The sequence below is a fragment of the Drosophila ficusphila genome, unplaced genomic scaffold, assembly GCF_018152265.1.
Source record: "Drosophila ficusphila isolate 14025-0441.05 unplaced genomic scaffold, ASM1815226v1 contig_414, whole genome shotgun sequence".
NCBI lineage: Eukaryota > Metazoa > Arthropoda > Insecta > Diptera > Drosophilidae > Drosophila > Drosophila ficusphila.
In genome coordinates, this window is record NW_025064328.1 from 18,463,378 (window position 1) to 18,487,570 (window position 24,193).

General features: G+C 47.8%; 4 protein-coding genes across 9 annotated transcripts; 1 reads left to right on the forward strand and 3 right to left on the reverse strand.

Moving 5' to 3' along the window:
• Window positions 1–1,246: 1,246 nt before the first annotated feature.
• Window positions 1,247–2,524, reverse strand: LOC108094063 (40S ribosomal protein S23). Its single transcript, XM_017194503.2, has 3 exons — window positions 2,396–2,524; window positions 1,814–1,973; window positions 1,247–1,591 (listed from the first exon to the last, which is right to left on the reverse strand). Exons 1-3 carry the CDS (start codon window positions 2,397–2,399, stop codon window positions 1,324–1,326), a joined length of 432 nt encoding a protein of 143 aa, XP_017049992.1. The 5' UTR covers window positions 2,400–2,524; the 3' UTR covers window positions 1,247–1,323.
• A 2,053-nt stretch (window positions 2,525–4,577) lies between these two features.
• On the forward strand, window positions 4,578–15,047 carry LOC108093629 (monocarboxylate transporter 3). 3 transcript variants are annotated; one of them, XM_043208332.1, is made up of 5 exons: window positions 4,578–4,715; window positions 4,979–4,980; window positions 5,140–5,281; window positions 11,655–13,542; window positions 13,814–15,047. In XM_043208332.1, exons 4-5 carry the CDS (start codon window positions 11,658–11,660, stop codon window positions 13,966–13,968), a joined length of 2,040 nt encoding a protein of 679 aa, XP_043064267.1. In that variant the 5' UTR covers window positions 4,578–4,715; window positions 4,979–4,980; window positions 5,140–5,281; window positions 11,655–11,657; the 3' UTR covers window positions 13,969–15,047. The 3 variants fall into 3 exon arrangements, with proteins under 3 accessions (XP_043064267.1, XP_017049270.1, XP_017049271.1); XM_017193781.2 differs by lacking the exon at window positions 4,979–4,980; XM_017193782.2 differs by lacking the exon at window positions 4,578–4,715 and having other exon boundaries at window positions 4,726–5,281.
• Window positions 15,038–20,017, reverse strand: LOC108093627 (dynamin-like 120 kDa protein, mitochondrial). Of its 4 annotated transcripts, none has more exons than XM_017193776.1 (14): window positions 19,875–20,017; window positions 19,474–19,771; window positions 19,273–19,408; window positions 19,009–19,125; window positions 18,835–18,909; window positions 18,183–18,772; window positions 17,752–18,125; window positions 17,529–17,693; window positions 17,291–17,469; window positions 16,058–16,530; window positions 15,735–15,853; window positions 15,588–15,672; window positions 15,315–15,519; window positions 15,038–15,257 (listed from the first exon to the last, which is right to left on the reverse strand). In XM_017193776.1, exons 1-14 carry the CDS (start codon window positions 19,901–19,903, stop codon window positions 15,193–15,195), a joined length of 2,910 nt encoding a protein of 969 aa, XP_017049265.1. In that variant the 5' UTR covers window positions 19,904–20,017; the 3' UTR covers window positions 15,038–15,192. The 4 variants fall into 4 exon arrangements, with proteins under 4 accessions (XP_017049265.1, XP_017049264.1, XP_017049267.1 ...); XM_017193775.1 differs by having other exon boundaries at window positions 17,282–17,469; XM_017193778.1 differs by lacking the exon at window positions 19,009–19,125.
• Window positions 20,018–20,226: 209 nt separating this feature from the next.
• LOC108093628 (SNF-related serine/threonine-protein kinase) lies at window positions 20,227–23,984 on the reverse strand. Its single transcript, XM_017193779.1, is given in 10 exon segments — window positions 20,227–21,229; window positions 21,292–21,321; window positions 21,323–21,955; window positions 22,018–22,144; window positions 22,200–22,325; window positions 22,388–22,754; window positions 22,814–22,989; window positions 23,068–23,286; window positions 23,345–23,620; window positions 23,872–23,984. Coding segments are annotated over 9 exon segments (2,595 nt in total). The 5' UTR covers window positions 23,551–23,620; window positions 23,872–23,984; the 3' UTR covers window positions 20,227–20,518.
• Between the last annotated feature and the right edge of the window lie 209 nt (window positions 23,985–24,193).

A 24,193-nucleotide genomic window follows, 5' to 3' on the forward strand; every position in this document is an offset into this window, starting at 1 on the left:
CGGTCAGACCAAAAGAAAGAAAAGCCCAAAAAAAAAGAGGGGAGAATCGCTGAGCCAGCGTGTGCCGATCGAGGAGACTGAAGACTGGCGACTGAACACTGAAGACTGAGGCCCAAAAGACTAAAGACTAAAGACCAAAGACTAAAGACCGAGGCCAAGAACGAAAACGGAATCGGGATCGGGGCCGTGGATAAAGATTGCGAACGAGGATCGGATCAAAGCGTGCCTCGGTGGTGGGTACAAGTTTATTGGCGTGGCGTATGTGCAAATAGCCGCTCCATCGACTGCTCCAAAAATGTGGGCGTGTGACACTTGAGCGGCTATCGCCAGCGAATCTCTGCCTAAATGCTGCAAAAGGAGAAAAACAAATTATTGATAAGCAGATCGGACTGAGGGCACTGCAAGAAATCTCCCTCAGCCAGCCGCAAATCAGACTAGTTCGTGGCCTTTTACTGAAGTGATCCGGTTTCTCGCAGTGCAACCGCCAAGTAGGAGGTGCAGTTTGCGAGTCCTTATCGCTGATGAAGCCCGGCACACGTTGGTTTCGGCCAGGTCCAGGTTCGGGCCTCATGCATTGATGGCTGTCTGTTTCCGAGGCTCTTGCCGTTCTGTTATGTAAGCTAAACCTTGCTAAAACAACTGCGGTAGGTACGAAAACCTGGAGATCGTCGAGTTTGCAACAAGGGAGTGTTCCGGCATTGCACAATTCGGCTGCCAAATGAGTTGACGATGAAGTTATTACAGGTTTATATAGATTTTCACATTAAAACCTAACATTCTTATGCTTTTTTAAACTTGATCTAACCTACTTTAAATTTGAATTCTCGCGGTTAAGTGTTGTGCGACAGATGTGCAATTACGCTTTGCAACACTGATATGGTTGCCAGGTAGTTCGAAAAACCAATTCTTTTAAAAATAACTTAAATAATACAAAAAAATGAGACGCAAAAAAAAAGTTTGGTTCATATTTTTATTACAAGAGATATATATGTATTACCGATACTCATGTAGATATGGTTTACATGTTTCTTAAGCCCTACCAAGTCAATATGCCATGGTCTAATTATAAAATCGGCATCAGTCGACATATTTAAGCCTGTTTTGCTGCAATTTCCTCATCTTATATTTCTCCAATATTAATTATACAAAACAAAAGCTAGATCAGCAATATCGTTTCTACTCGGCAAACCAAAAACATGCGAACCAGAAGTATTCAAAAATCACATTTAATTGAAACATTAACAGCTTTGTTTCTTTTTTGTTTATTTAGATTTGTAAAACCCTAACTCTGCTTGTCTGGAAAAAGATTAGATGCGTAGTCATCTAAGATCTTGGGCGTTCCTTCTTCTCCTTGTAAAGGGCCAGCAGGGAGACGTTGGCCACCTTGACAACCTTAAAGCGCACACCGGGAATATCACCGACGGCATGACCCTTACGACCGAAACCGGCGACCAGGACCTCGTCGTTTTCCTCAATGTAGTTCAAGCTACCGTCACGGGGCACGAAGGCGGTGATCTTCTTTCCGTTCTTGATCAGCTGCACCCTCACGCACTTGCGGATGGCAGAGTTAGGCTGCTTGGCCTCGACGCCGCTGTGGATAAAAGAAAAAGATTATTAATTTTTGCTGCAATAGAACGCACGAATTTAATTCCAAACCGTTTTAGATTTCTTTGGTTGCTGGCACGCTTGTCAGCTCACAGTATAATCCTGTGATTTGAGTTCCAAAACCAACAAAACACAAAAATATACTGCGAGTCGTCGAGACGTGGGTTCTCTTCGGGATGTGGATAACACTTCTTGGGACTGTACTTACACCTTCTCAAGGACGATTCCCTTGGCGTGGGAAGCACCTCCGAAGGGATTGGCCTTCCATCTGGTTCCCAAATGGGCCTTCTTGTAGTCCTTGTCGGCCCAACGCTGGTCGCGACGGTGGTTCACATGCTTCCTGGCAGTGCGCAGACCTCTTGGCTTGCCTATAATTTATCAAAATATTATATTACATGTTCATAATCTATATCTGAAGTGCAACAACACAATGTAAACAAATGGCAGCTTATGCGGCTTCGGTATTGAGGTTATACAGAGGCATTGAATTCAAAACACTGTCAAATGCAATTTTCTCACAAATATTACTAGTATTTTGTGCAGATGGCTTGCTTTTCCGCAGAAAACATTATATTTGCTCACAGCAATAAGTGATTTTCTTGATTTTGTTAGATTGTTGGACAGCTGAAATCGCAAGTCTCCGACTTGTTTGCATTCGCCAGTATTTCGACACTTTCAGCGTAAATTCACTTACTCTTTCACCCGCGCCGCATTCTAAGCTTCGTTTGTTCACTGTTTAGCAACGTTTGTCGTTTTTTTCGCACAAAAACTACGCTTTTCAGCAACTCACCCATGATTTTCCAACTTCCTCGGCAAACGGCGGAAATAAAAAGAAGGATGACAGAGTGACCATTGCAGAGCGTTTCAAAATACCAGCGGGATTGTTGGTGTGACCAAAGCGAGGCCGTTCCAATATACCAAGCAATGATGGGTGTAATAGGACTTCTTCGCTGTTCTGTCCTTTGGCCACACTGTTTTCGGAAGAGCTGCTTGTACAATGTGACCTTTCTTTTATACTATCGAAATATCGAAGGGTAGTTCCTAGATTCAAGCCCATAAGACCTTCAGCCCTGGTTTTCAAAAAGTAACTGAATTCTTAAATGTTACCAAAAAACTAAACTAACCATATTTTCTTTAAAAAATAAATTTTTCGCATCACTTTAGACGTAAAACCTCACATTTTTGAATGTAAATCCCAAAAACTGTTATTAACCCAAATTAAGCAGAAATGCGTCATCAATTTTTTTGGGCTTGTTAAATTTTGTGTCAACGAATTAACGAATATATGAGTCATCCTGTTGGCATTTGCTTCGAGGAAAACGGGATATGCTAAAGTATTTTATGAACAAACATAAAATACGCATTTTTTCCTGATTAATGCTCACATGACTGAAATTTCTAAGCAAAGCTTTCATTGCACTGATAAGAAAAAATAGAAAAATAGAATAAGTTAAGAAAACAGCGAAACGTCACAGATGCTGCGTATATTGATAATACATTTGGCTCTGAATGAACTGGGAAATCTCTAGGAGACTTTTACATAACAATCCTGCTTTAAATATATTACACGTATGTTTTTATTGCACCCAGCCGAGACTGAAGTACATATTTATGTCCTCCGTATTAATGCGATTAGATTAGGCACTAAATCCGGCCAGGTTAGGTAAGAAGTTGGCTGCCAAAGCTGAAAAGAATTTAATTTCTCTAATCTAATATGTTTTTATGACGTGCCACCCATGGTCATATAAATTTCGGGGGCTTATCGCTGCAGCAAGGGGTTTTCGGGGGCCAGAGCAGCGGCTTATCAATCAAAACTCAAAGTTAGCGCACGGCTCGTCGATTGGTCGAGGTGATAGAAAAGCTAAGGAACAAAATTGACCTGAAACGATATCGACACTGAAATGTACTTAAAAGAATTCATTAATAAAGCACCCAAAGGGACCAAAGTTCGAGAGTCCCCGGAAGATAAAACCGAAACCACCAAAACCGGATAAACGCCAGACTGATAAAAACGTATTTCTACTGGGGCTACTTCAACCATTTAGCACTTTTTGAGTACTTACAGTTCAAGGCCCCTTTAATGAATTCGAATCAGCGCCTGGCTTTCGTTTTTGTCTACTAATTACCCACGTCCCGGTTTATCTGAATTACCAGTGCCACAATTTCATAACTTCTGTTAACAGTTTCAAAATGCCCTGTTCTGTGTGTTTTGGGCCATTACGAAGCAGAAAGCCGGTAACCTGCTGATGAGCAAACAGAAGCCCCAGATCCCTAATCCCTGTGAATGAGACCCATTCACATTTTTGAGTTTATCTCTTTGGTAGTGGAAAAAGCCAGAGGCCCACACACCAATAGAAATAGCCACAGCACGAGGGCAAACACTCACACACGGGTTATCCAACTCTTGATATTGTTCGGGAACACAAAAAAGTGATATATATTTTTGTGTAGTTTCTTTTCTCTGGAAAAAAGTCCCAAAAAAGAAAGAGAACCGCCGGGGCAAACACTCCCAAAAATTCAAGTCGAAAAACGGAGGCAAAGTCAACAGCAACAACAGAAATACCAACAGCAACACAAGCAATACCAACAGCAAAAACAACAACAACAACAACAGCAACACCAGCCTCTAGTTCTCATTGCGTATACGACGGAGTGTTCCCGAGCCATTTTGAATGAGAAGAGCGATGGAGCGCACAAGATGCCGGCCACTCTCACTGGGTTTTCCCTCTCGCCAAAGGTGGTTCAGGAGCTAGGGTTTCCTAGACCGAGCAGATCCGATTAGTTCGGATCAGATCCAGGCGATTCCATTCAGAACAACCAGCAATCCGAGCAACCAACGCACACACACACTCTCCCGCGGCGAGACACACAGATACTCACGCACACTGAGAGCCGTGCCGTTGGTGTTGCTGTTGTGTTCTGCTGTTGCTGCTGCTGCCGTGCTGCTTTCTGCTGCGCGGTTTATACTGCCAACACATTCTGATTTCCCTTAGTTATCTTCAGTCCGTCGCGTCGCTCGCATCGATTCATGAGGCGATCAGGCGTCCGTAGCGGCAACCGCAACTAAGTGTTTCAAAAAACGAATAGCTCTGAAAAAACGCAGAAAAAAAGTAAAGCAAATAACACAACTCGCACCGAATCGAATCGCGAAGAAAGCAACAGCAACGGCAACAGCAACAGCAATAGGAAGAGCAACAGCAACAGCAACAGCAACCGCAACGGCAATAGCAACATCGGCGCAGGAACGAACTAGCCGCGCGCACTTTTTATGTGCTCCCCGCATATATACATGCTGCTCTCCTCCGCTCCGTTCCGTTCTGCCCCGACTATATAAACATATGTATAATCAGATACTGATACATATAAATGCTAGAAGTATTTTTAAGCGTGTTGTTTCGCTTCACGCCGATCCCGCTTCCTCGTTGCCGTTTCGCCGTTGCCGTTGACTTTTAACTTTCGCTTTTACTGTGTCGGCGTACGCGTTCGATTGCTTTCGCTTTCTCACACCAGACCCACACATCAAATTCTTTGCAGCGCGCCAAAAATAAGAGCAGAAGTTGCCACAAAAATACCCAATAATACCCAACTGCAACACGCCGCATCATCAACGCCAGCAACATCGACAACGCGACAGCAACAGCAACAGCAACAGCGACACCGAAACCCAAACATATAGGTAAGCCAACTCCCAGAACCTGGAGTTCCCACTCCTCTTGGCCTGGCTGAAAAACGGGTTTTGGCCAAAAACACACGACCAACGACCAACGCAGCGACATGCGGCAAAACTGCGCGCGGCGGGCTGAAAAATTAACCATGTTCCCACTTGATTGGCGGCCCAAAAGGGAAGTGCAGGGAATGGTCTAAAGCCCCCGGCATCGATACCAGGAAAAATATAAAAAAGGCAGCGGCAAACGGCTTTCGAGTCGCAATTTGCAGCCGTCTTTGTTGCTTTGTTTTCCTCCCTGAACTTGAACAAAGAACGAAATCAGCTTACGTTAGATCGATACTAACTAAGCCTATGTTTTTTTTTCCCTGCTCCCGAGCACGAGTATCAATCAGGTGCTACACGGAAAACGTGATCTCGAGTTATGATTCTGGGACCATGAATTTGATATTTCTAGCCACAGTTCTTATTTGCTTTGAATCCAAAAAAAAAGTCGTTGCTTTTGTTTGAAACCCGCTAATAACATAAAAATTATCTCGGAGAAAAAATATAAAAAGAAACTTAATTTGAATCAGAGAAAAGGTTGAACTGATATTAGTTGAGTTTCTTCTTAATCCACTACCTAAAGTTTTGATCTAAATGTGACTCTTGAAAAACTGGTTATGATGAACGAAAATTAAATAGAAATGTGGATATTACAAGCACAGCGGTTGAAATGCAGAAGGTTGGGGTAGAGTATCTGACGGATAGCAAAGTATCTATTGGCACCTGCCAGCTATGCAAATGCAGATCCATTCTGCCCGCTTTTGCCATCATTATCCGCACATTAATTACGGCCAGTAATTTCGCATGCAAATCGACCGGGTAGTTTGGCTTTATATTTTCGATCCCAGTGGATTCGATTCGATTGGATTCGATTCCGACACGCCTTTCGCCATCGGAGGTGAGTCAACGATCGAATTTTTTTTTCGGCATTTGCCCAAGGCTCTCTTTTGGGCCTTACGCGTGGCTTTTGTTGCGTTTTATCTTACAACCGGTTGCCGGCAAAAAACAAACAAAACAAGCCGCAAGCCAAGTGTTAATGGCAGATCCCACAGCTGTCGAGCAGTCAGAAGTTGAAAACACCCAGCTGAAACCGAAACCAAAGTCAGACATCGACAGCTACATCTAAATCTATATATTCATATCAATGGGCCGTGACGTGCGTTGGAAGCATTAGAACTGCAAGATGCCAATGACCCAATTTCCCCCACTCCACCACTAATTGCTCTGCCTTGGCAATTAATCAACCAGAATTCGAATCTAAATCTCAAACTGAAACTGAATCAGAGTCGGAGTCGGAGAGACTGGCTCGCTTGAAACTACTTTTCAATACTTTTCGGTTAATTAGGAGCCGCAAGCTGAAATTAGAAATCTTAAATTCATATTAGCCAGGCAGCAAACATGTTTGCTGCATTCACAATGGCCCCAAGTCATTGCCAAATAAATGGGGTTTTCTCAACAGACATTCTTGCGACTTGGGTTTCTCATTCTTCGGCATGGTCGAGTGCGCTTGCGTGTGGACTGCAGACGGTGGTGGATTGGAAAATCCACACCCATCACCTCCAGTCTTCAAACTCGAATCTTCGCTCTCGCATCTCGAATCTCGCGACTCGAGCCGTGGAAAATTTCCCTCAACTCGGATCGATAATCGCCCTGTAAATATTTACAGCAGATTAAGCCAATTTTAGAGTGCAGTTGCAGTTTGTTTGTTTCCTTGATTTGCTTATCAGATCAACGGCGAAAACAACAATAACAAAACGAACAACAACAACAGCATTTTGGCGCCAATGTCGGGGTCGAAATACATAAGTCGGGGAAATCGGAATCGTTTGCTTAGCAGCTCGCTTTGCTCCGGGGTCGAATCGAGTCGAGTTGGATTGGAGGAGGCAGAGCTCGGGATGTGGAAACTGGGAAACTGGGGCTGCGTCATGAGACAATGACATTTGGTCGATGGGGAAGTGACTGACTGACGCAGCCACGTGCAGATAACCCAATAATAATAAGTGAACACTCAAATAATAAAATTACTCGCCAGCCCCATAGGCAAACAAATAAATCACGACTCCTGCGGTCGATTCCCCTACTCTCGATTTTCAACTAGCAATAATCGCGCTACTTGCACTTATTTTCCATGATTTGAACATGTTAATTGATTATGAATCCATGCTCCACTTCCGACAAAAGAGAGCAGAGACCCCGGCGACCATTGATCATCGCTCCACTAATTGTCGAGGCCTTTGTTCGTGCCGATAGTGGTGGTCTGGTCAACACCACCACGCCAGAAGAGGAAAACCCAGCTGATAGTGCCCCGCATGAGATAGCTAACTGTGTCACTCGCCAGCCGCCTTTCGAGAGATACAAGATACTTCCCTTCTATACCAACCATAGCCGTATCACGCTCCTTGGCTTGGATAACCCGGGTAGCGTAATGTGGAGAGCTCCCCAGGGTGAAAGGCCGAGCGATGAACTTGAGGTGACAGCTGCCCTCGAGTGTTGGCTATTCCACCCGGAATGGGGGCAACTTGAAGTGGCGACACGAGTGCGGAGTCGTGCAGAGCGTGTTCCCCTCCGGAGAAAGCCAGAGATCCCAACTTGTCCGGTGACGAATTCTTTTCCGGATATATTTTTGGATCGTTTCTCCCGGTTTTCGGGGAGGATTGTCATTTGGGGAGGATTGAAATGTGTTTTTTGGAAGACAAAATGAATGGTGTCTGCAGCTGTTTGCTCATATTATTTGAAATTTAACAGAAACTCACTTGTATTTCAATCCATTCACTTTCCTTTAACCAAATGAAACATATAGAGAGTATTTTAAGTCTAATTATTCAAGTACGTTTATGATTAGTCACCAAAATTAAAATATAATCAACTTTTTATGGAAAAATTCCAGAGCCCTATAACATACTTTCAAGATAAATTCTCGGTTGATTAATCTTGACCACAACTCCCTTGGGCTTGCAAAAATATTTGAAAATAATTACTATTCAAAGAGCAGTCATACATTCTCGAAAGACCTTTTTATAAATTATGAAACATATGTAAGCAATCCACTTCAGAATCCTTAAGCGTAGAGCACCCCGCATTCGGTGTTCACCAGCCGAATAATTTCAGCTCACTGCAACCTCTTGGCCAGACTCGCCTTCTAGGGCTCTCGCTCCATTTTGGGGCCGGCTTAGCTAATTAATATTTTGAGCATAAAGTCGTTTAACGATTGCTTCACTTGTACCTACAAATTGCGGCGCTGAGATATGGCTCTCGGAACCAGTCCGAGCGGCCAGCTACCGCCAGACAATCTAAATGGGGCTAAAAGCAACAAGGGGAAGGGGAGGGGAGCAGAGGGAGCTAAGGAGAAGGACGCCCGGACGCGTACGAAGAAGAACCGGACGCCCACTGTTGCACGTTATAAATAAAAGAGCCATGTACTGCACGGGACACATATGTGTGCGATTCGGAGGGAGACGGTCGCCGGAGATAAAGATACTCGAGCAAACAACTTGTAGATACATGTGCACGCTTAGGGAAAACCGGCGGCAGGAGAACGAACATCTTAAGAACTCGCCGTCTGCGTCTGCGTCTGCGTTGTCGTCTAGTCGGGGCACTTCCCCTCCTGGAAACCCCCCTCCTCCTCCTCCTCCTCCACGAGAGGTCCGTCCTCTTCTGGCCATATGTGTTTACCTATAACATTTATTAATTCAATCGACGGGCATCAATTTAAGCGCTGTCACCAGTCACAATTGGCGCGCTGACAAGTGTTCGCGACCCCCGATTCCCCCTTTTTCTCCCGAAAAACAAAAGCGATGGAGGGGGACTGTTTGCTCCCAGCGGGATTAGCTTTCAAAAAGCGGCAGGAGAAGGGATTCGGAGGCCACAGGAGCCACCATGTCACATTATCCACCGCTCAAGGGGCCAAACCCATGGGGAAGCAAACAAAACCGAGAGCGCAATAGCTAGATTTCCCCAGTTCAAAGTGGGAATACTCTTACGCAACAATACCAGGAAGTGATTAGAAATGTGGTATATCATATATGAGGACTTATAATAAATTCTCTTATACAAAAATAGTATAAATTTTATCTAAAAGCACTTTAAAGAACCTATATTTGAATATCCTTAGTTCAATAAATATTAAAGATTACAAATCTAAATATACTTCTCAGATAATAAATACTTTTATTTGCTTCTACAAACCCTTCAAGATACTTAATAAGCCGCTAAAGAAAGGGATTGAAGACCCTTTCTGGGTGCGTCCTCTAGCCAATTTGTAGCCCTAAGATGTCTTCGCCTTCGATATTGTTGCCACAATATGGGATCGGGGCAACAAGTAAATGCTAATGTCTATTTATACTTCTGCTGTTGGCAGTTGCTTTTGCTGTTTCTGTTTCGGTTGCAAGTCAGTTACGCGAAGGCGAAGGCACTTGACGGGTTTCCTTCGATGGGCCCTTTGGTTCCCGGCTCTTGATTCTCAATTCGCAATTCTCGATTCTCGATTCCCGGCTCTCGATTCTGGGCTCTTGGTGTCCCGGCCCTTCCCCAGGCCGGCGACGTGGTCATTTGGGCATGAAAATGAAAACAAAATCTGAAACACAATCGCGGGATGGGAAAGGGGTTCTTCCCCGCGGGCGAGTATTATGTTATTGTGTTTGGATTGGCTCGAGGATGGTTGTCGCAACACTTTCGATTGCACAATAAACAACAAACAGAAACGGGCCAGACCCTTGTGCTATCGGGGCGATTGGTCTTTATGGGATCCCATAAATTCGCATGGTCAATGATATAGCCGAAATTCGGCCATAAAGGAAATGAAATTATCAACCTAGGGCCCCTGTCACGTGGTGCAGGTAGTGGACTGCTCCGTTGCCAGGCGGTGATCCGTATCTGGTGGCCAAAAGCCATCGTATAGTATATAGCACATACTAGCCGGTTAAGCCGTTGCCGGGCCACAAAATCCCCCGTGATAAGGCCAAAATCTGGCGAAATAATCAATTAATTTATGGGCTGCAGCCGCACAAGCCGGCCACTAGAAGCCAGTGATTATCAGCCAGTTATCCGGCTATATCTCTGGTTAATCGCGAAATCTCGGCAACGTTAATCCCTGCAATTCGCACTCCGTGATGGTTACTATCTAGGTAAGTCTGGTGCTGTTTGCCCAGATCTGTGGTGGCATCATTTAGCAGATCAGTTTAGACTTATGGTAGTTACAGAAGATCACATCTCGGTGATCTCGGTGGTTTATGACGGCTTTCAGGCTCCATGTAAGCATCCGCTTCCAGGCGTCCGTGAGTTTGCTTAACGCCATGGCAAATTGCCCCTCGGCAGATCAGATTAGATAATGGCAACAAAGCGAGCGCTGGCCAAGGCCAAGAGTTTGTTAGCCGAAAGATGTGGACAAACAAGAAAGGCAATCAAAAGAAAAGGCAAAAGCCACCGTAGAATGTGTGTACTTGTGTGCCTGCCTGGCATATTGAGTTCTCTGATGGAAGAACCACTTCGGATACATAATTGCGAATTCCTCGCGATGTTTGTGCTTGGCCAAGACAATCGTTGACGCATTTTTGGCCCTGGCATTGGCCAAGATCTGACGTTTGTCAGACCACCACCCACCGAACACCGAACACCACCTGCCACCCCATTAACCCCACCCACCCACCAGCACCACCCTCCGCCACCCTCTTCGCCTCCCTGCGAGGTACGCCCCCCTGTCAATGCCATCTGCCGATTGACGTCGATGTGATAAACACCGCAAAGCCTTTCGCACCACGCACCTTCCTGCGGATATCTCACAGATACATTTGCATAGCCGGGGGAAGAACAATAGTACTCGGTGCCTGAAATCTCCCGAGCGATTATGAAATATGTTCAAATATATTTGTTAATCGCTTTATCAAGCAGACTGTGCGACACTTCGGCAATGTTTGTATTTATAAAAGGTGTAAACTATAAATAGCGTTGTATTTAGGCTCATAAAATGAGGAGCGACTCACCTGTGAACATAAAGATCATAAATAATATCGTCAGACCAAAAAAATTAACTAGTAAAAGCGTTAGCAAATCAAAAAAGATTAGTAACTTTTTGGTTTAAGAGTTAATATATTTAAAGTTCAAATGTTAAGCTAAGTTTCTGAAGCTAAGCTTATTCTAATTGCTTGACCCGCACTGTTCAATGGTGCGGCTATCGGGGCACGTGACATTTAAAAATAGTCTTATCCATGCAAAGTGGTGGGGGCCATGGGGGCGTATGCGCAATGCGAAGGCCACACGGTTTTCGGGTAAACACTTGCGTAACCCCCAAATCGATCATGCTGGGTGCACCTATACTGACGGGCTCTTCCCTCGACCCTTGCAGGAGATGGCCACGCAGCAGACGAAGTCGCAGGACGAGCTGGCCACCAAGGACCTGGTGTCCAAGCAGCCGGACAACATCAAGGAGGAGGACGAGACCGAGGAGGACATCGATGAGGCGGCCGTGGTGGTGCCGCCGGACAGCGGCTGGGCCTGGGTGGTGATGGTGGCCTCCTTCCTCTGCTGCACGGTGATCGACGGCATCGTCTTCTGCTCCCCGCTCATCCAGCAGCAGCTGATGGACGAGTTCAAGGTGGGAAAGGCACGCGTTGCCTTCGTGTCCTCGCTGCTCAGCGGCTGCTACCTGATGGCCGGTCCCTTCGTGAGTGCGATGGCCAACCGGTTCGGCTTCCGTCCGGTCACCATAGTGGGCGCCATCTTCGCGGCCGCCTGCTTCGGGCTGTCGTACTTCGCCACCAGCGTGGAGTACCTGTTCGTCATCTACGGCATCCTCGGCGGCATCGGCTTCTGTATGGTCTACATCCCGGCGGTGGTGATCATCGGCTTCTACTTCGAGAAGTGGCGTGCCCTGGCCACCGGCGTGGCCATGTGCGGCTCCGGCGTGGGCACCTTCGTCTTCGCCCCCCTCACCGAGATCCTGCTGAAGAGCGGCTGGAGGCACACCCTGGCCGTCCAGGGACTCATCGTGCTCTCGTGCGCTCTGTTTGGGCTGGCCTTCCGGCCCATCCAGCCGATCACGCTGTCAGTGACCAACGAGGAGGGCGACGAGCAGGAGAAGAGCAAGCTGAACGGGCACGGCAACACGGTGGCCCCCACCCCGCAGCTCCACCAGGCGGCCTTCACGAAGCCGCTGCCCGAGGGCAGGTTCGCCTACTCGATGCCCAACTCGGCGCACAACACGTACATGGGCGCCTCCCAGCGGCACCACTACCCCACCGCCCAGGAGATCTTCAAGGGCATGAACCTGGAGCGCCGGCCGTCGGGAACCGCCGGCCAGGGATCCAAGGGAACCGAGCTGAAGCAGCTGAGGAAGTCGCAGCCGACGACGCCGAACGGGGATCCCCAGCAGCTGACCTTCAACCTGCACAAGGAGCTGACCACCGTGGGCGAGAACGAGGAGGAGGCGGAGAACGACAACCTGCTGGAGACGGAGGCCAAGCCGGTGACCATCCAGGCACGCCGGCACACCGTTTCCGGACGCCGGCCCCAGGACATTGGCAAGCGATCGGCGGCCGCCGCCCACGAGGCGCACCACGGACAGGCACACTCCTCCTCGAGGCCCATGTACCGAGACGATATCTTCTTCACCGGCTCCCTGACCAGGATTCCGCAGTACCAGTCGCAGACCTCGCTGGCCTACCACATGTCCGTCACCCGGCTGCCCACCAAGCAGGACATGCTGGAGGACCGCCAGAAGGGATGCCGCATCTGCCCGGAGGCAGTGCGCCGCACCCTTGCCACCATGCTGGACACCTCGCTGCTCAAGTCGCCCGCCTTCATGTGCCTGGCCTTCAGCGGCTTCCTGACCATGATGGGCTTCTTCGTGCCCTTCGCCTTCCTGGTGGATCGGGCCAAGGACGCCGGCATGGATGAGCGGGCCGCCCTCGGCGTCCTCAGCGGCATTGGCATCGTGAACACCTTCGCTAGGATCGTGTGCGGATCGATCAGCTCGTTCCCGGCCATCAAGCCGCTCTGGCTGAACAACTTCGCCCTCACCGCCGGCGCCATCGCCACCATCTTCAGTGGCGAGGTGATCACCGTGGGCACCCAGTGGACCTTCGCCCTCTTCTTCGGCATCTGCATCGCCTGCTTCTCGGCCCTGCGCTCCCTGATCGCCGTCGAGCTGATCGGCCTGGAGAAGCTGACCAACGCCTACGGATTCCTTATGCTCTTCCAGGGCATCGCGGCCACCATTGGCACTCCAATTGCAGGTGAGTTAACGGACATTTTAAAAGCAGTTTGGGTCTACATAGGAAACATATTTAGATCACATTTCATGTTCACATCTCAGATCATTTAATTATGTTTTAAAGAAAGGGTCAATTACTTTAGATCTTTAGAGACTTTCCAGAAATCTCTTTCAGTTAAATTTTAAATTCAAATGAAGCTATTTTTTATTACTTAAAAGACATTTGTTAGAATAGCAGTTCCATTAGTTATTTGTATCAAGCTAAATCTATTTTTTTATTTAACCACCCACAGGAGTCCTGTACCAGATGACGGAGAGCTTCAACATGGCCTTCTACTTCGCCGGCGGCCTGATCCTGCTGTCGGCCTTCCTGTGCTACCCGCTCACCTGTGTCAGCAGGTGGGAGGAGCGGCGGAACGCGAAGCTGACGCCCCTGCCGGCGGCCTAAGGAGCTGCGGGAGCTGGAGCTGGAGCGATTGGAGGAGACCTGCCGGACAGCCTGAACACCTTGTCATCGCAGCCACGAGCACGTAACTCCGAGGGCATCTTCGGGGGTCTTTGGCCCCGCCAGGGGCCGATCATCAATCAGCCCGAGAAGGGGTCGGCGGAGTTCCCGATCCCGGAGAGGGGAGCGAGCGCGGAAGCGTGTTCCGAGTACTTGATACGTTAAGATTAGACTAAGCGTAATGTTGTGCCTTCAGCGATATCGAGTGCCTATCATACACAAACACCACATACACCAACACACACACACAAACACACCACCTTAGCCCAGAACACACGCATAACAGCCGAGTTGGGCGGGTGCAATTATGTTTCTATAAGCTTTAGTGGAGGAGCCCGGAGGCGGGGCTAGAATTTAGCAGCTAGGCTAAGCGGAGGATCGGAGCAGGAGGAGGAGGAGGACCGAACACATTATTAATATTATTATGTTAGCCGTAAGCAGCTCTATGGCTGGGCCACAAGTCGACTGCCAAGTTAGGAATCGTTTGTTGAGTTATTTAACATGATAGGGAACGAGAGCATTTGTTTACCTTATAAGACGTACGTACGGTACTGCACCGCCACCACGGACTTGTTACATAGCTAGCTAGATATACGTTTATCAATCAATCAATTAAACTAAAGACGCGGCCAGCCGATCCGTCGAGCGATCGCTTGGGCGGGGTTAATGCACCCGCCGCCGGTCCCGATGGGATTAGCCGATCGTGGACAAAACAAAACAAACAAACAATCAGACCCACGATGAGGCATCTGGTACGAGTGCTGTGCTCTTATGCAAACAGATTTATATATTACACGATTCAGATACAGATACAGATACAAATACAGAAACAGAAACAAACCACGGACCGCTACATACTCAGCACGTTGAGTGCGTTTCGCGTTTACGTTTATCAACTACAATTACATTAACACTGAATGAATAATTTGTATTACATTTAAATTAATGAGTTTACATTGCATTGCATGCGACATAAGGTTACACTTCATAAACAATAAAGACGATTCAGTAATACAAACTAACGATCTATCGGTTTATTACTTTCGCAGCACAAAGTAAGCTTAACTAAGGGGCTCAAGCGTGACTATGAACGAACATTTGAAATGTGGGCTTAGACTATCCAGTTAAATAAGTAACGAATCGGCTTGTGTCTTTGGTCATGGCACACTACTTTTCCTGATTCAGCGAATTGATGAACTCCTCCAGCTTCTCTTGAATCTGTCGCACTTTGACTGTTGAATTGATAACAATTAAATTGGCGCCAAATTCAATTAGGCATCGAAACTCACTTAGTTCCTCGGCCAGCAGCACGCGCTTGCCGGTGAGCAGGTAGCCCTTCTTCTCCTCGTCGTCGCTGAACTCGTCCAGCACCGCCTTGATCTCCTTGTCCAGGCGCCGCGCCTCCCGGTTGATCACCTGCTGCCGCAGCGCATTTCCAGTTATCTTGATCACCTGCTGGATGCGCCAGAAGAGCACGACATCGCTGCAGGAAATCTGAACGGGAACGAGCAAAAGCGTTTCACATTAATTGTTCCAAATAAGGAGAAAACCTTCCGGCTTACCTCACACTCGGCACCCTGTTGCGTGTAAAGATAGTAGGCTTTGCGGCAGTCCTTTGCCCGCTGCAACGCCTGCTGCAGGAAGTGTCTGAAAAGGGGGGACATAAATGTCACTGATTGGCCTAAAAGGATTCGAAAAGGACCACTCACTTTCTGTAGACTGGGAACCACGTTTGTCTAATGTAGTCCGTGTCGACGTCCACGTTATCACGTTGAAGGTTCTTGCGCACCGTCGTCAGTTCGTCGTGAGTGAGGGTGGGCAAATGTTTCTGCAATCAAAGCATGTTATCATTAAAAGGAACAAAAATAACAAGATAGTTTATTATGATTAAAATTAGTCAAGTCTAGTTGACACTATTATTGGTTGTCTTTAAGGCTGACAATATAATTGACCATGAATTGGGAAATTATTGGCGTTAGATTGATATGAATCGGAAGTTCTGGGGTAGCCTGAAGTATCGATTACCACTCACCGTATCGTTTTTGAGTATTTTGTCTAGTTCATTCTTGACGCTTCGCCTCTTCTGCTGATCCTGCGTCAGGTACTGCCAATGGGTGAATCTTCGGAGCTGACCAGGGCCAAACATTTGTGCGAGCGTCTCCTCCGTCTGCACGAGCTTGGCATTCACGGAGGTCTCCAGGAACTTGACCGCCGAGTCCCACTCCTGCTTGTCGTGCACGAAGCGATCCTCCAGCGTGTTCAGCTGGATCACGCGCAGCATGTCGATGGCTTTGTCCTCCCAGCTGTGCCGCCGAATGGCCTCGTCCACCACCGCGGACTTCAGCTGATCGAAAATGCCGTCGTGGTCCTGCGCCTTCTTCGAGCGCTCCATCAGCGAGATGAACTCCTGCTGCAGCGCCTCCCAGCCTGCTTCCACTGATTTGGCGGGCAGCGCCTGCTCCGCCCATTGGCGCAGCTTAATGTCCACCATCGTGTTGAAGGAATCTATAAAGAGCACAATCATTGCACGGAATTAGTTGGGCCAAATTAGCGCGGCACACAAACACTGGGGAATGGTAAACAAAGCCACAAAACACTCGGCTGCCTAACTTGATAGCTGCAATTTGATTCAATTAGACATTGATTTGGTTGAATTCATTGAGCAAATTAACGGATCTGTCATAAAATGCAAAATAAACACCCGCCGAGCGGGCCAAACTTGTTCGGCGGCCATAAATCTCTAATATCGCATACATTTTGGTACTGAGAACATTAACCAAAATCTGGTTTCGTTACAGGTGATCGTAAATCTCCGCCCATAACACTTTCCGGCACATGACTGCTACGCAGACCCTGTGACGATCCCGACTTAGTCACTGCACTTTCGGGGCAAAGGCAAACCGTGTTAATGGAGTCGAAATCGTCCGCCGGGGAGTACACATTAAATTTACACTCATGATTCAAGTGGATGTTCGTAGTCGCAGGAGGCTCAAACCGGTTTAGAAATCTTCGACGCATGTGATTCCCTTGCACGGGAATGGGAACCCAAAAGCGGGCCATGATAAATGCAAAATTAAACAAAACGTTTTAACGACGCGACATTTACACGCACACGTGAAGTTCGAGGCAGGTGCTTTCGTTCCAAGAACAACACACAATGACGGAGCACATGGCGGGCGATTGGATGGACGTGCCCCCAACGATGACGTCGGCGAAGTCTGCTTACAACCTACGACTTAGCACTACAAAATATTACTTTGAGAACCTGACTGAGCGGCGGGCAGGTAGATGGTTTCAAACACATAGTTCGACAGCTTCTCCCAGAGCTTTGTGTTGAGGGCGTCGTCCCACTTCTTAGCGGAGATTTGCGATAGCGTCACCACCTCGTCCAGTATCTCGCCCTTGGCCTTGTCGAACAGCTCGTCTCGTCCGGACTCGCGCAATCTGAATATATCGATTTTAGATGTCAGAAAGCTCAAATTATCTGTGTTAAATTTACCGACCTGGGGAAGTTGTTTTTCCATTCGGTTTCCAGATTGAACCTGGTCGCCTTAAATGCATCTGCCTGCTGCTCGATGGTTTCCCGCACCATCTTCCAGAAACGATCCGACACGGCCAAGCTCAGGTTCCGGCTGGTCACTTGATGGGGCATGATCACTCCGCGACGACTAAGTACAGAGGCAGGTGAAGTTTGGTTCTGACCCATCACATCTGCTCTATACTTACTGGAAAAGCTTGGAATTCTTGAAGAAGTCCTCCTCGTACTGCCTTATGGCATCGATGCTATCATCCTTCCGTCCACGACCAGTCACCACTGCATAGTAGCCAAGAGCCTTCATTGGGAATAGTTTGCCTGAAAGAATTTTCCTTATCCTGTCTGGATCGGCGAGCTCCTCGGCCAGATCCACCTTGGTGAGCACAAAAATGGTGCGTCGGCCCAAGGGATCACACTGCATGACCAAATCGGTGACGTTACTGCGCTCGGCATCCACAGATCCATCCTGAATGCAGAGAATGATGGCGTTTGGGTTGCTCATGTAATGCTTGGTCATCTGGTGAATCGAATCCTTGGTGTCCGAAGCCATGTCCACAGTCATGGTCTAAAAAAAATAGTTGTACATGGATCCAAGAATTAATATAGCTGCATAAATAGTTACCGAAATAATGCCGGGGAGATCCACTAGAACCATGCGCTGCAGACCGGGACCTTTAACAGTCATGGCGATGACTTCATTGCTCACCGTTTTGCCACCCCGCACCGAGGCCTTCATGCGGAACTCAACATCGCGACGCAGGTCTTGCAGATCAGACTCCTTGGTCAGATCGTACTCCCGATCCGAATCACGAAATTGAGCCACATGATAGGGTCCTTCGGCCAGGGTCACCTTGACGGGTGCTCTCGTCATCATCTCTCCACTGCCGCGGGGAAAGATGCGAGCCTTAGCAATGGATTCCAGGACAGAGGTCTTCCCGCTGCTCTGATCTCCCACCACCACAACGCGGGGCAGATGATCGGCCATCGTGTAGCCCGTATCATAGCCAGAGAGCTCATCCAAAACCTCAGAGTACATGTCGATCAGTGACTTCTTGATCTTTTTCGCTGTGGTCTTTTTGTTCGTCTTGAGGATAAGGTACTGCTGGCGCAGCTCACGATTCTCCTTCTCCATTTTCTCCAGCTCCTTTTGGTATTTGATCTGCACGTTCATGATCTCCGTCTGCAGCGTCTCCACTTGACTTTGAAGCTTTTCTGTAAGGATAACATTGATGAGAAATGCATTCCATTTTGGTGTACTAAATTAAGGTACTCACCATACTTCTTGCGACTCTCATCGGTTGTGATGCCCAGAGCGGCCACCGTCGTCTTGGCCTTCAGGTCATCTTTAGCTGCAAGATGTAAGGGATAAGTCTCGAATGCGGTGGGCAGGGTTCTCTCACTTTAAATTGGCCCAACGTTGGGAGTCTGTGTTTGTTTGTGTAACCTACTTTCGACAATCTGAACTCCTTGATAGTCGGCCGCCTCGATGGCATCGTCCAGACGACTGTCGAACCAGCTGCGCCATTCCGACAACTTATCCTCGCCCAGCTGCTTGAGCTTTGGATCTACAAGCAAATGCCCCAATAACAGTATCATTCAGTGCGAAAATCAATCGAAACGAAGTTTTAATGCGAGATTCTGCCCAAGGTGTATGACCATTTAAAGTGAGAGATTGATAGGGCTGTGAAAAGGTGCGCCGTAAGGAAACTTACCAACATCGATGGCATTCTTCACCAAGGAGCCCACTTCGATGAGATTCCGCGAGAACTGGCTCCACCGTTCGCCCTGCGGCATGGCATCCTCCAGCCACTTAAAGTCCGGCAGGCCATCCTTCCAGTCCTCGTATTTCTAGAAAAAAAAACAAATCTGTTTGTTTAGACTTCGGACCAAGTTATATAACTTGCGAAACTCACTTTACTCAGGGACACGCCCCCGCCGATGGCGCCGCCTAGGACGAGGTAGCGCAGCTTTAGGGCTCCCCGCAGGATGCGCACCACCAACATTCCGTAGCCGCGGGACGGCGGAGGCATCTGCCAACCCCTCGCCGGATTGCCGGCGAGCAGGAACTCCTCGTGGCGTTGATGACTGCCATTGGAACTGGAACTTCCAGCGTCCCGAGGACGACGTGGGTGGCTGGTGATCCCGCAGAGCGTGGAATGATTACAGCAGGCGACCTTGGTGGAGTAGACAACAGCTTTTCTCGCGGTGCGCCTGTGGACGAAACATACCGAAACGAGAGATGTGCCGATGACGAAATCGATCAGAAAAGGCCAGGCAACACATAGTTCCAACTCTCTTGGGTGTGGATTCTTACCGGTAAGTGTTCTGATAGATGCGCAACATGATTGCTGGTCAGGATTACAGTTTCCACTCAGTTTACTCTGTTTATTTACGAGAATTAATCAATTTTCCTGCCGCAAAAAACTCATCTCTTTTCGGGACCGATGCCGTGTGACCAGAGGCGGATCAGCTGGTCAGCAGTGTTGGGAAAGGTCATTCAATTCTGTACCTTGGTAAGGTACAAAAGTATGCACACACTGCTTCTGGCGCGGCCAAATTCGAAAAAGTAGAATGCTTATAATACAAACCGTATAAGCGCTAAATTCCGATCCCATTTCCCATTTCCCATTTTCTTGTGCCTAGTCCAGAAACTAGTCACTTTCAACTCCAATATCATATGGGCATTAATGTATTTTCACTAAATATTGCATTGAGTGATTAGACTTACAATTATACATAAATTAATATATTTAGAATAATTTAAGCGTAATGACGACGACAGACAAAACAATTACGCTACCACTAAATTTAAATATTCTCGCGCGCTTTCCTATATACGGGGGATAACGTTGACGTTTATACGTTTTAATTAATACATGCATATTTTCTACGTAGTTCGCTTAACCGAGTTTTTGTTTAATATTTAGAATGCACTTTGCAATGAAGTAACTGTGTCTATTAAGAGAAGTTCATCACGGGAAAGTATTTTCCCAGCCGTCGGATTTTCTTCATGGTGACAAAGCATTTAGAGCCGGTAACGTGTATTGCTTTGGTAAGGCTTTTATCCTCCAAAATCAAGTCGATCTGCTCGATTGAGTTTAGATTATAAATATCTTTTGGTGTTTCGTTGGACTTCTTGCCATTGGCTTTCTGGTTGCTAATGTGGATGATGTTGTTCTGGGTGTGATTGTTATTGTTGTGGTTGTGATTGAAGTTCCTACTAAGGTTGGTATTGTTATTAAAATATTGCTCTTGTTGAAGCGTAGCTTTGGCTGCATTCAAAGTATTCATGATTTGGTCCGTGGCATCTGTGGCGTCTGTCTCCTCGTCGTACTCTTCCTTGGTTTCGGCAACGGAGAATGTGCTGTTGTTCAGGCTGAGAAGTGAATACCTCTGATCGATATGTTGTGTGGACGAGGACGACGACGATGCCGCCTCGCTCTCCGCGTAGCAGCGGTGCCGCATCTCGTACTCCTGAGCCTCTGTGATGCGGTCCAGCGACTGGCTCTCCCGGATGCGCCTCCTCCTGTTTGTGGAGCTTCCGCTTGTAGCTGTGGTGCCCTCTGCCTGCTGTTTCTCAGCGTGGGAATGCTTATCAACATGATCCTTGTGCTGTTTCCGGCTCTTTTGTGTGTGAGATTTTCGATTTTCATCGGATTTGTTATTTGGCTAGCGATAAAGGAAGGAATTAAGGTTGTGTTACTTTCCTATTGGTAATTAGACTTTCTTACCTCTTTGTACTGCGATTGTCCTTCTTTTTTTGCCACTTACGGAGCCGCTTTTCGAGATAAAATTGCCCGCACCGCTGGCCGAACCGGGCGGCGGATAAAGTTGATCCTGCGAGTCGCTGGAGTCATCGTGCGAGTCCCGCCGATGCATGCGAAACCGCACTGGGGTGTCGCCCACAAACTTGTTGATTTTTTTTTTGTTGCGCGTCTTGGTGTCATCATCGGATGCTTCTGAACTGCTGCATGAAGGCGTCCGAATCTTGTTCAGCTTTGTGCGTCGGTGTGTGAGCACCGGGTTCTTGCTGCTGCTGGGTAGCGGCTTCAGCTTGCCAATCTCCAGCTCCTTCAGGCCACTCAGCGTGTCCTCGTCTATCTTGGCACTTTTCTCCATCTGCTTGAGCTTCTGAGCCAGCGTCGCATCAACGGAAACGACAATCTTTGTGCGAGAATGGCTTGGCACCCCACTGTTGGCAAACGGATCACCCCTTGTCTGATTTCCGGGCTCAGAGCTGGAACGCTCATGCAGTGACCTATTGAGGAGTCCGTCGGAGGTACCCTCGCGTCTCGACGCTGTTACCTTTAATTCATTGCCTATGCCTGAGCATTCTGTAGCCGACTCCTCCTCGTCCTCCTCCCGCACTATGCTGCACTTGCGACTGCGCTTGTCCTGTCAAAGCAAGCGCTTTAATTAGATTTGCTGCAGTTAAAATGGATTGCTAATTAACTTACTGGCTTGCCACCATCGTTTGCGAACTGACCCGCTGGAGTCACGTTAATGCTGATGGGTACTCCTCCCTTTGGGGCTTCTGTTGGACTTGGTTTCTCAGGCACGGGTTTGCGACTCGCGTCTCCCACTCTAAATATTACATTTACAGGTTAAGGCTGAAATTCCTTTTCCATTCTGAACTCACTTTATGCTGGGATCGTTGAGAAGCCTCTGTTTTTGGGCCTGCTCTTCACGCCGCCGTCGCAGACGTAATTCCGCCAGCAAAAAATACGTGGCTGTTATGTGATTGTACTTGTTCTTGTCAAGAGCTCTGCAATGACGTCAGTTAGGGTCAACCAGAAATAATTGGCTTAACATTTGCGCTCTACTCACTGTAATATCTCTTCCTTGGACGCAATGTTTCCGTTTATCATTTTCTGTATGATAAAGGCGTGATCCTCTTCGCCCAGTTGCTCGCGACTGACTAAAGGCAGAATGTGCTCCGTTGCGGAGGTGGTAGAGTCGGGCTCGTCGATTGGCTTTAGCCAGGCGGAAGAGGCGATCTCCTCAACGGTAGCCCGCTTCTTCGGATCCCGCACCAGCATCGAGGCAATTAAATGCCGGCAATCAGTGGACACGTGTGAGGGTACCGTGTACTTGCAGTCCATGATCATGGTCAACGTTTCCGAGTCGTTTGCCTTCTCGAAGGGCGCCTGACCACAAACTAGCATGTACAGGATGACTCCCAAGGACCAAATGTCTTGAAGAACAAGATCATAAGGTTATTTAGGGATTGATAAATCATTAAATTTAGCATACCAACTGCAGGTGCATCATAGGAGTCTCCAAGCAGAATCTCTGGGGCCGAATAAGCCAAACTGCCGCAGAAGGTCTCCAATTTCTGGCCCGGCAAGAACTTGTTGCTGAACCCAAAGTCGGTGAGCTTAACCAGGCCAAGCTTTTCGAAAAACACCACATTCTCCGGCTTTAGGTCCCTGGAAATGTGAGGTAAAAGTTACGTAAATCAGTGATCGACTCAGTACGACGTATTATCAGTTAGAATGGGCTCTCACCTGTGAACCACGTGCAACTGATGACAGTACGTGATAGCACGTAGGATTTGGCGAAAATACTTGCGTGCCAACTCCTCGCTGAGCCCTGAATCGTGCTTCATTATGTAATCGTACAGATCCCCACCGTCTCCCAGTTCCAAAACCAAGTACAGCTTGGTCTGGGTGTCAATGACCTCGTACAGTCGCACTACATTGGGGTGCTGCACCAATTTCATGCATCTGGAGAGGAGTGGGATATTATTTATGGTTAATCGATTATAATTTAGCATATACGTACCGCACTTCCTGGAACAAGTGTGCCTTAGAGACTTCGTCCAGCTTGGTCTTGTCCACAACCTTGACCGCTACCTTGGCGCCGGTAAACACATGCCGCGCCAACTTGACGACGGCAAAGTGTCCCGATCCGAGAGTCTCCTCTAGATCATAGAGCCCGGCGATCTTGCCGTCACTCACCCCTCCGACGGGCTGCGTCTCCAGCGTCATTATGGCTCCTCTCCTTGGCACTCTTCCAACGGCCTGCGTGTTGGGCACTACTATCCGCGTTTAGCTGAAACTATAATTATAGAGGTCTATCATTTCGGACACGGGATGTTCGGCTAGCTAAGTGTTGGCTTTTGACCGGAGATTGATGTAATGGGGTGTACTTTGAATGGTGAGGAAAGCAACCCATAACCCAGAGGCACGTGAGCTTCTGCCAATTAATGATTCATTCGAATGGGTCCTTTTCATTTTAGGTTCACAGCAGGAGCAGCGCAATTGCAGGGCTGTTACACAAGGGGATGCGGAAAGGCAGGGCTGCCTTACCTTTTACAGCGGAGGGGAAGTCGAATCTCCGCCAGCAGATGCAGGAAAAACTACGATGCGCGACCCATTCCGGGATTGGGGCGACTAAACCTGACCACTCACTGGCCGCTTGAACGTCTCGCACTGAACAATTGGCTCTTATCACACATGAAAACGCTTAGTTAGACTTTTTGTATACACATTTTCGACTTTTTTTCCTGCGTTTTTTTCTGAATTTAAAATAAGTGTGACCGACTTTTTGAAAAACCGATGGCACTCCAGCGATGGCTCGCAAACGATGTATCGTATTGGCCGTTCAAAAAAAATACTGTATTTGCATGTG

Bases quoted from the DNA above. Each gene is read 5' to 3' on its own strand.
- LOC108094063 (XM_017194503.2), bottom strand. The intron at 1,592-1,813 runs GTAAGTACAGTC...TTTTATCCACAG, and splicing joins GGAATCGTCCTTGAGAAGGT to CGGCGTCGAGGCCAAGCAGC.
- LOC108093629 (XM_043208332.1), top strand. From the start codon at position 11,658: ATGGCCACGCAGCAGACGAAGTCGCAGGACGAGCTGGCCACCAAGGAC. The intron at 13,543-13,813 runs GTGAGTTAACGG...AACCACCCACAG, and splicing joins CATTGGCACTCCAATTGCAG to GAGTCCTGTACCAGATGACG.
- LOC108093627 (XM_017193775.1), bottom strand. From the start codon at position 19,903: ATGTTGCGCATCTATCAGAACACTTACCG. The intron at 17,470-17,528 runs GTCGGTAAATTT...CGATATATTCAG, and splicing joins TGGAAAAACAACTTCCCCAG to ATTGCGCGAGTCCGGACGAG. The intron at 15,673-15,734 runs GTGAGTGGTCCT...CCCCCTTTTCAG, and splicing joins TGGTTCCCAGTCTACAGAAA to ACACTTCCTGCAGCAGGCGT.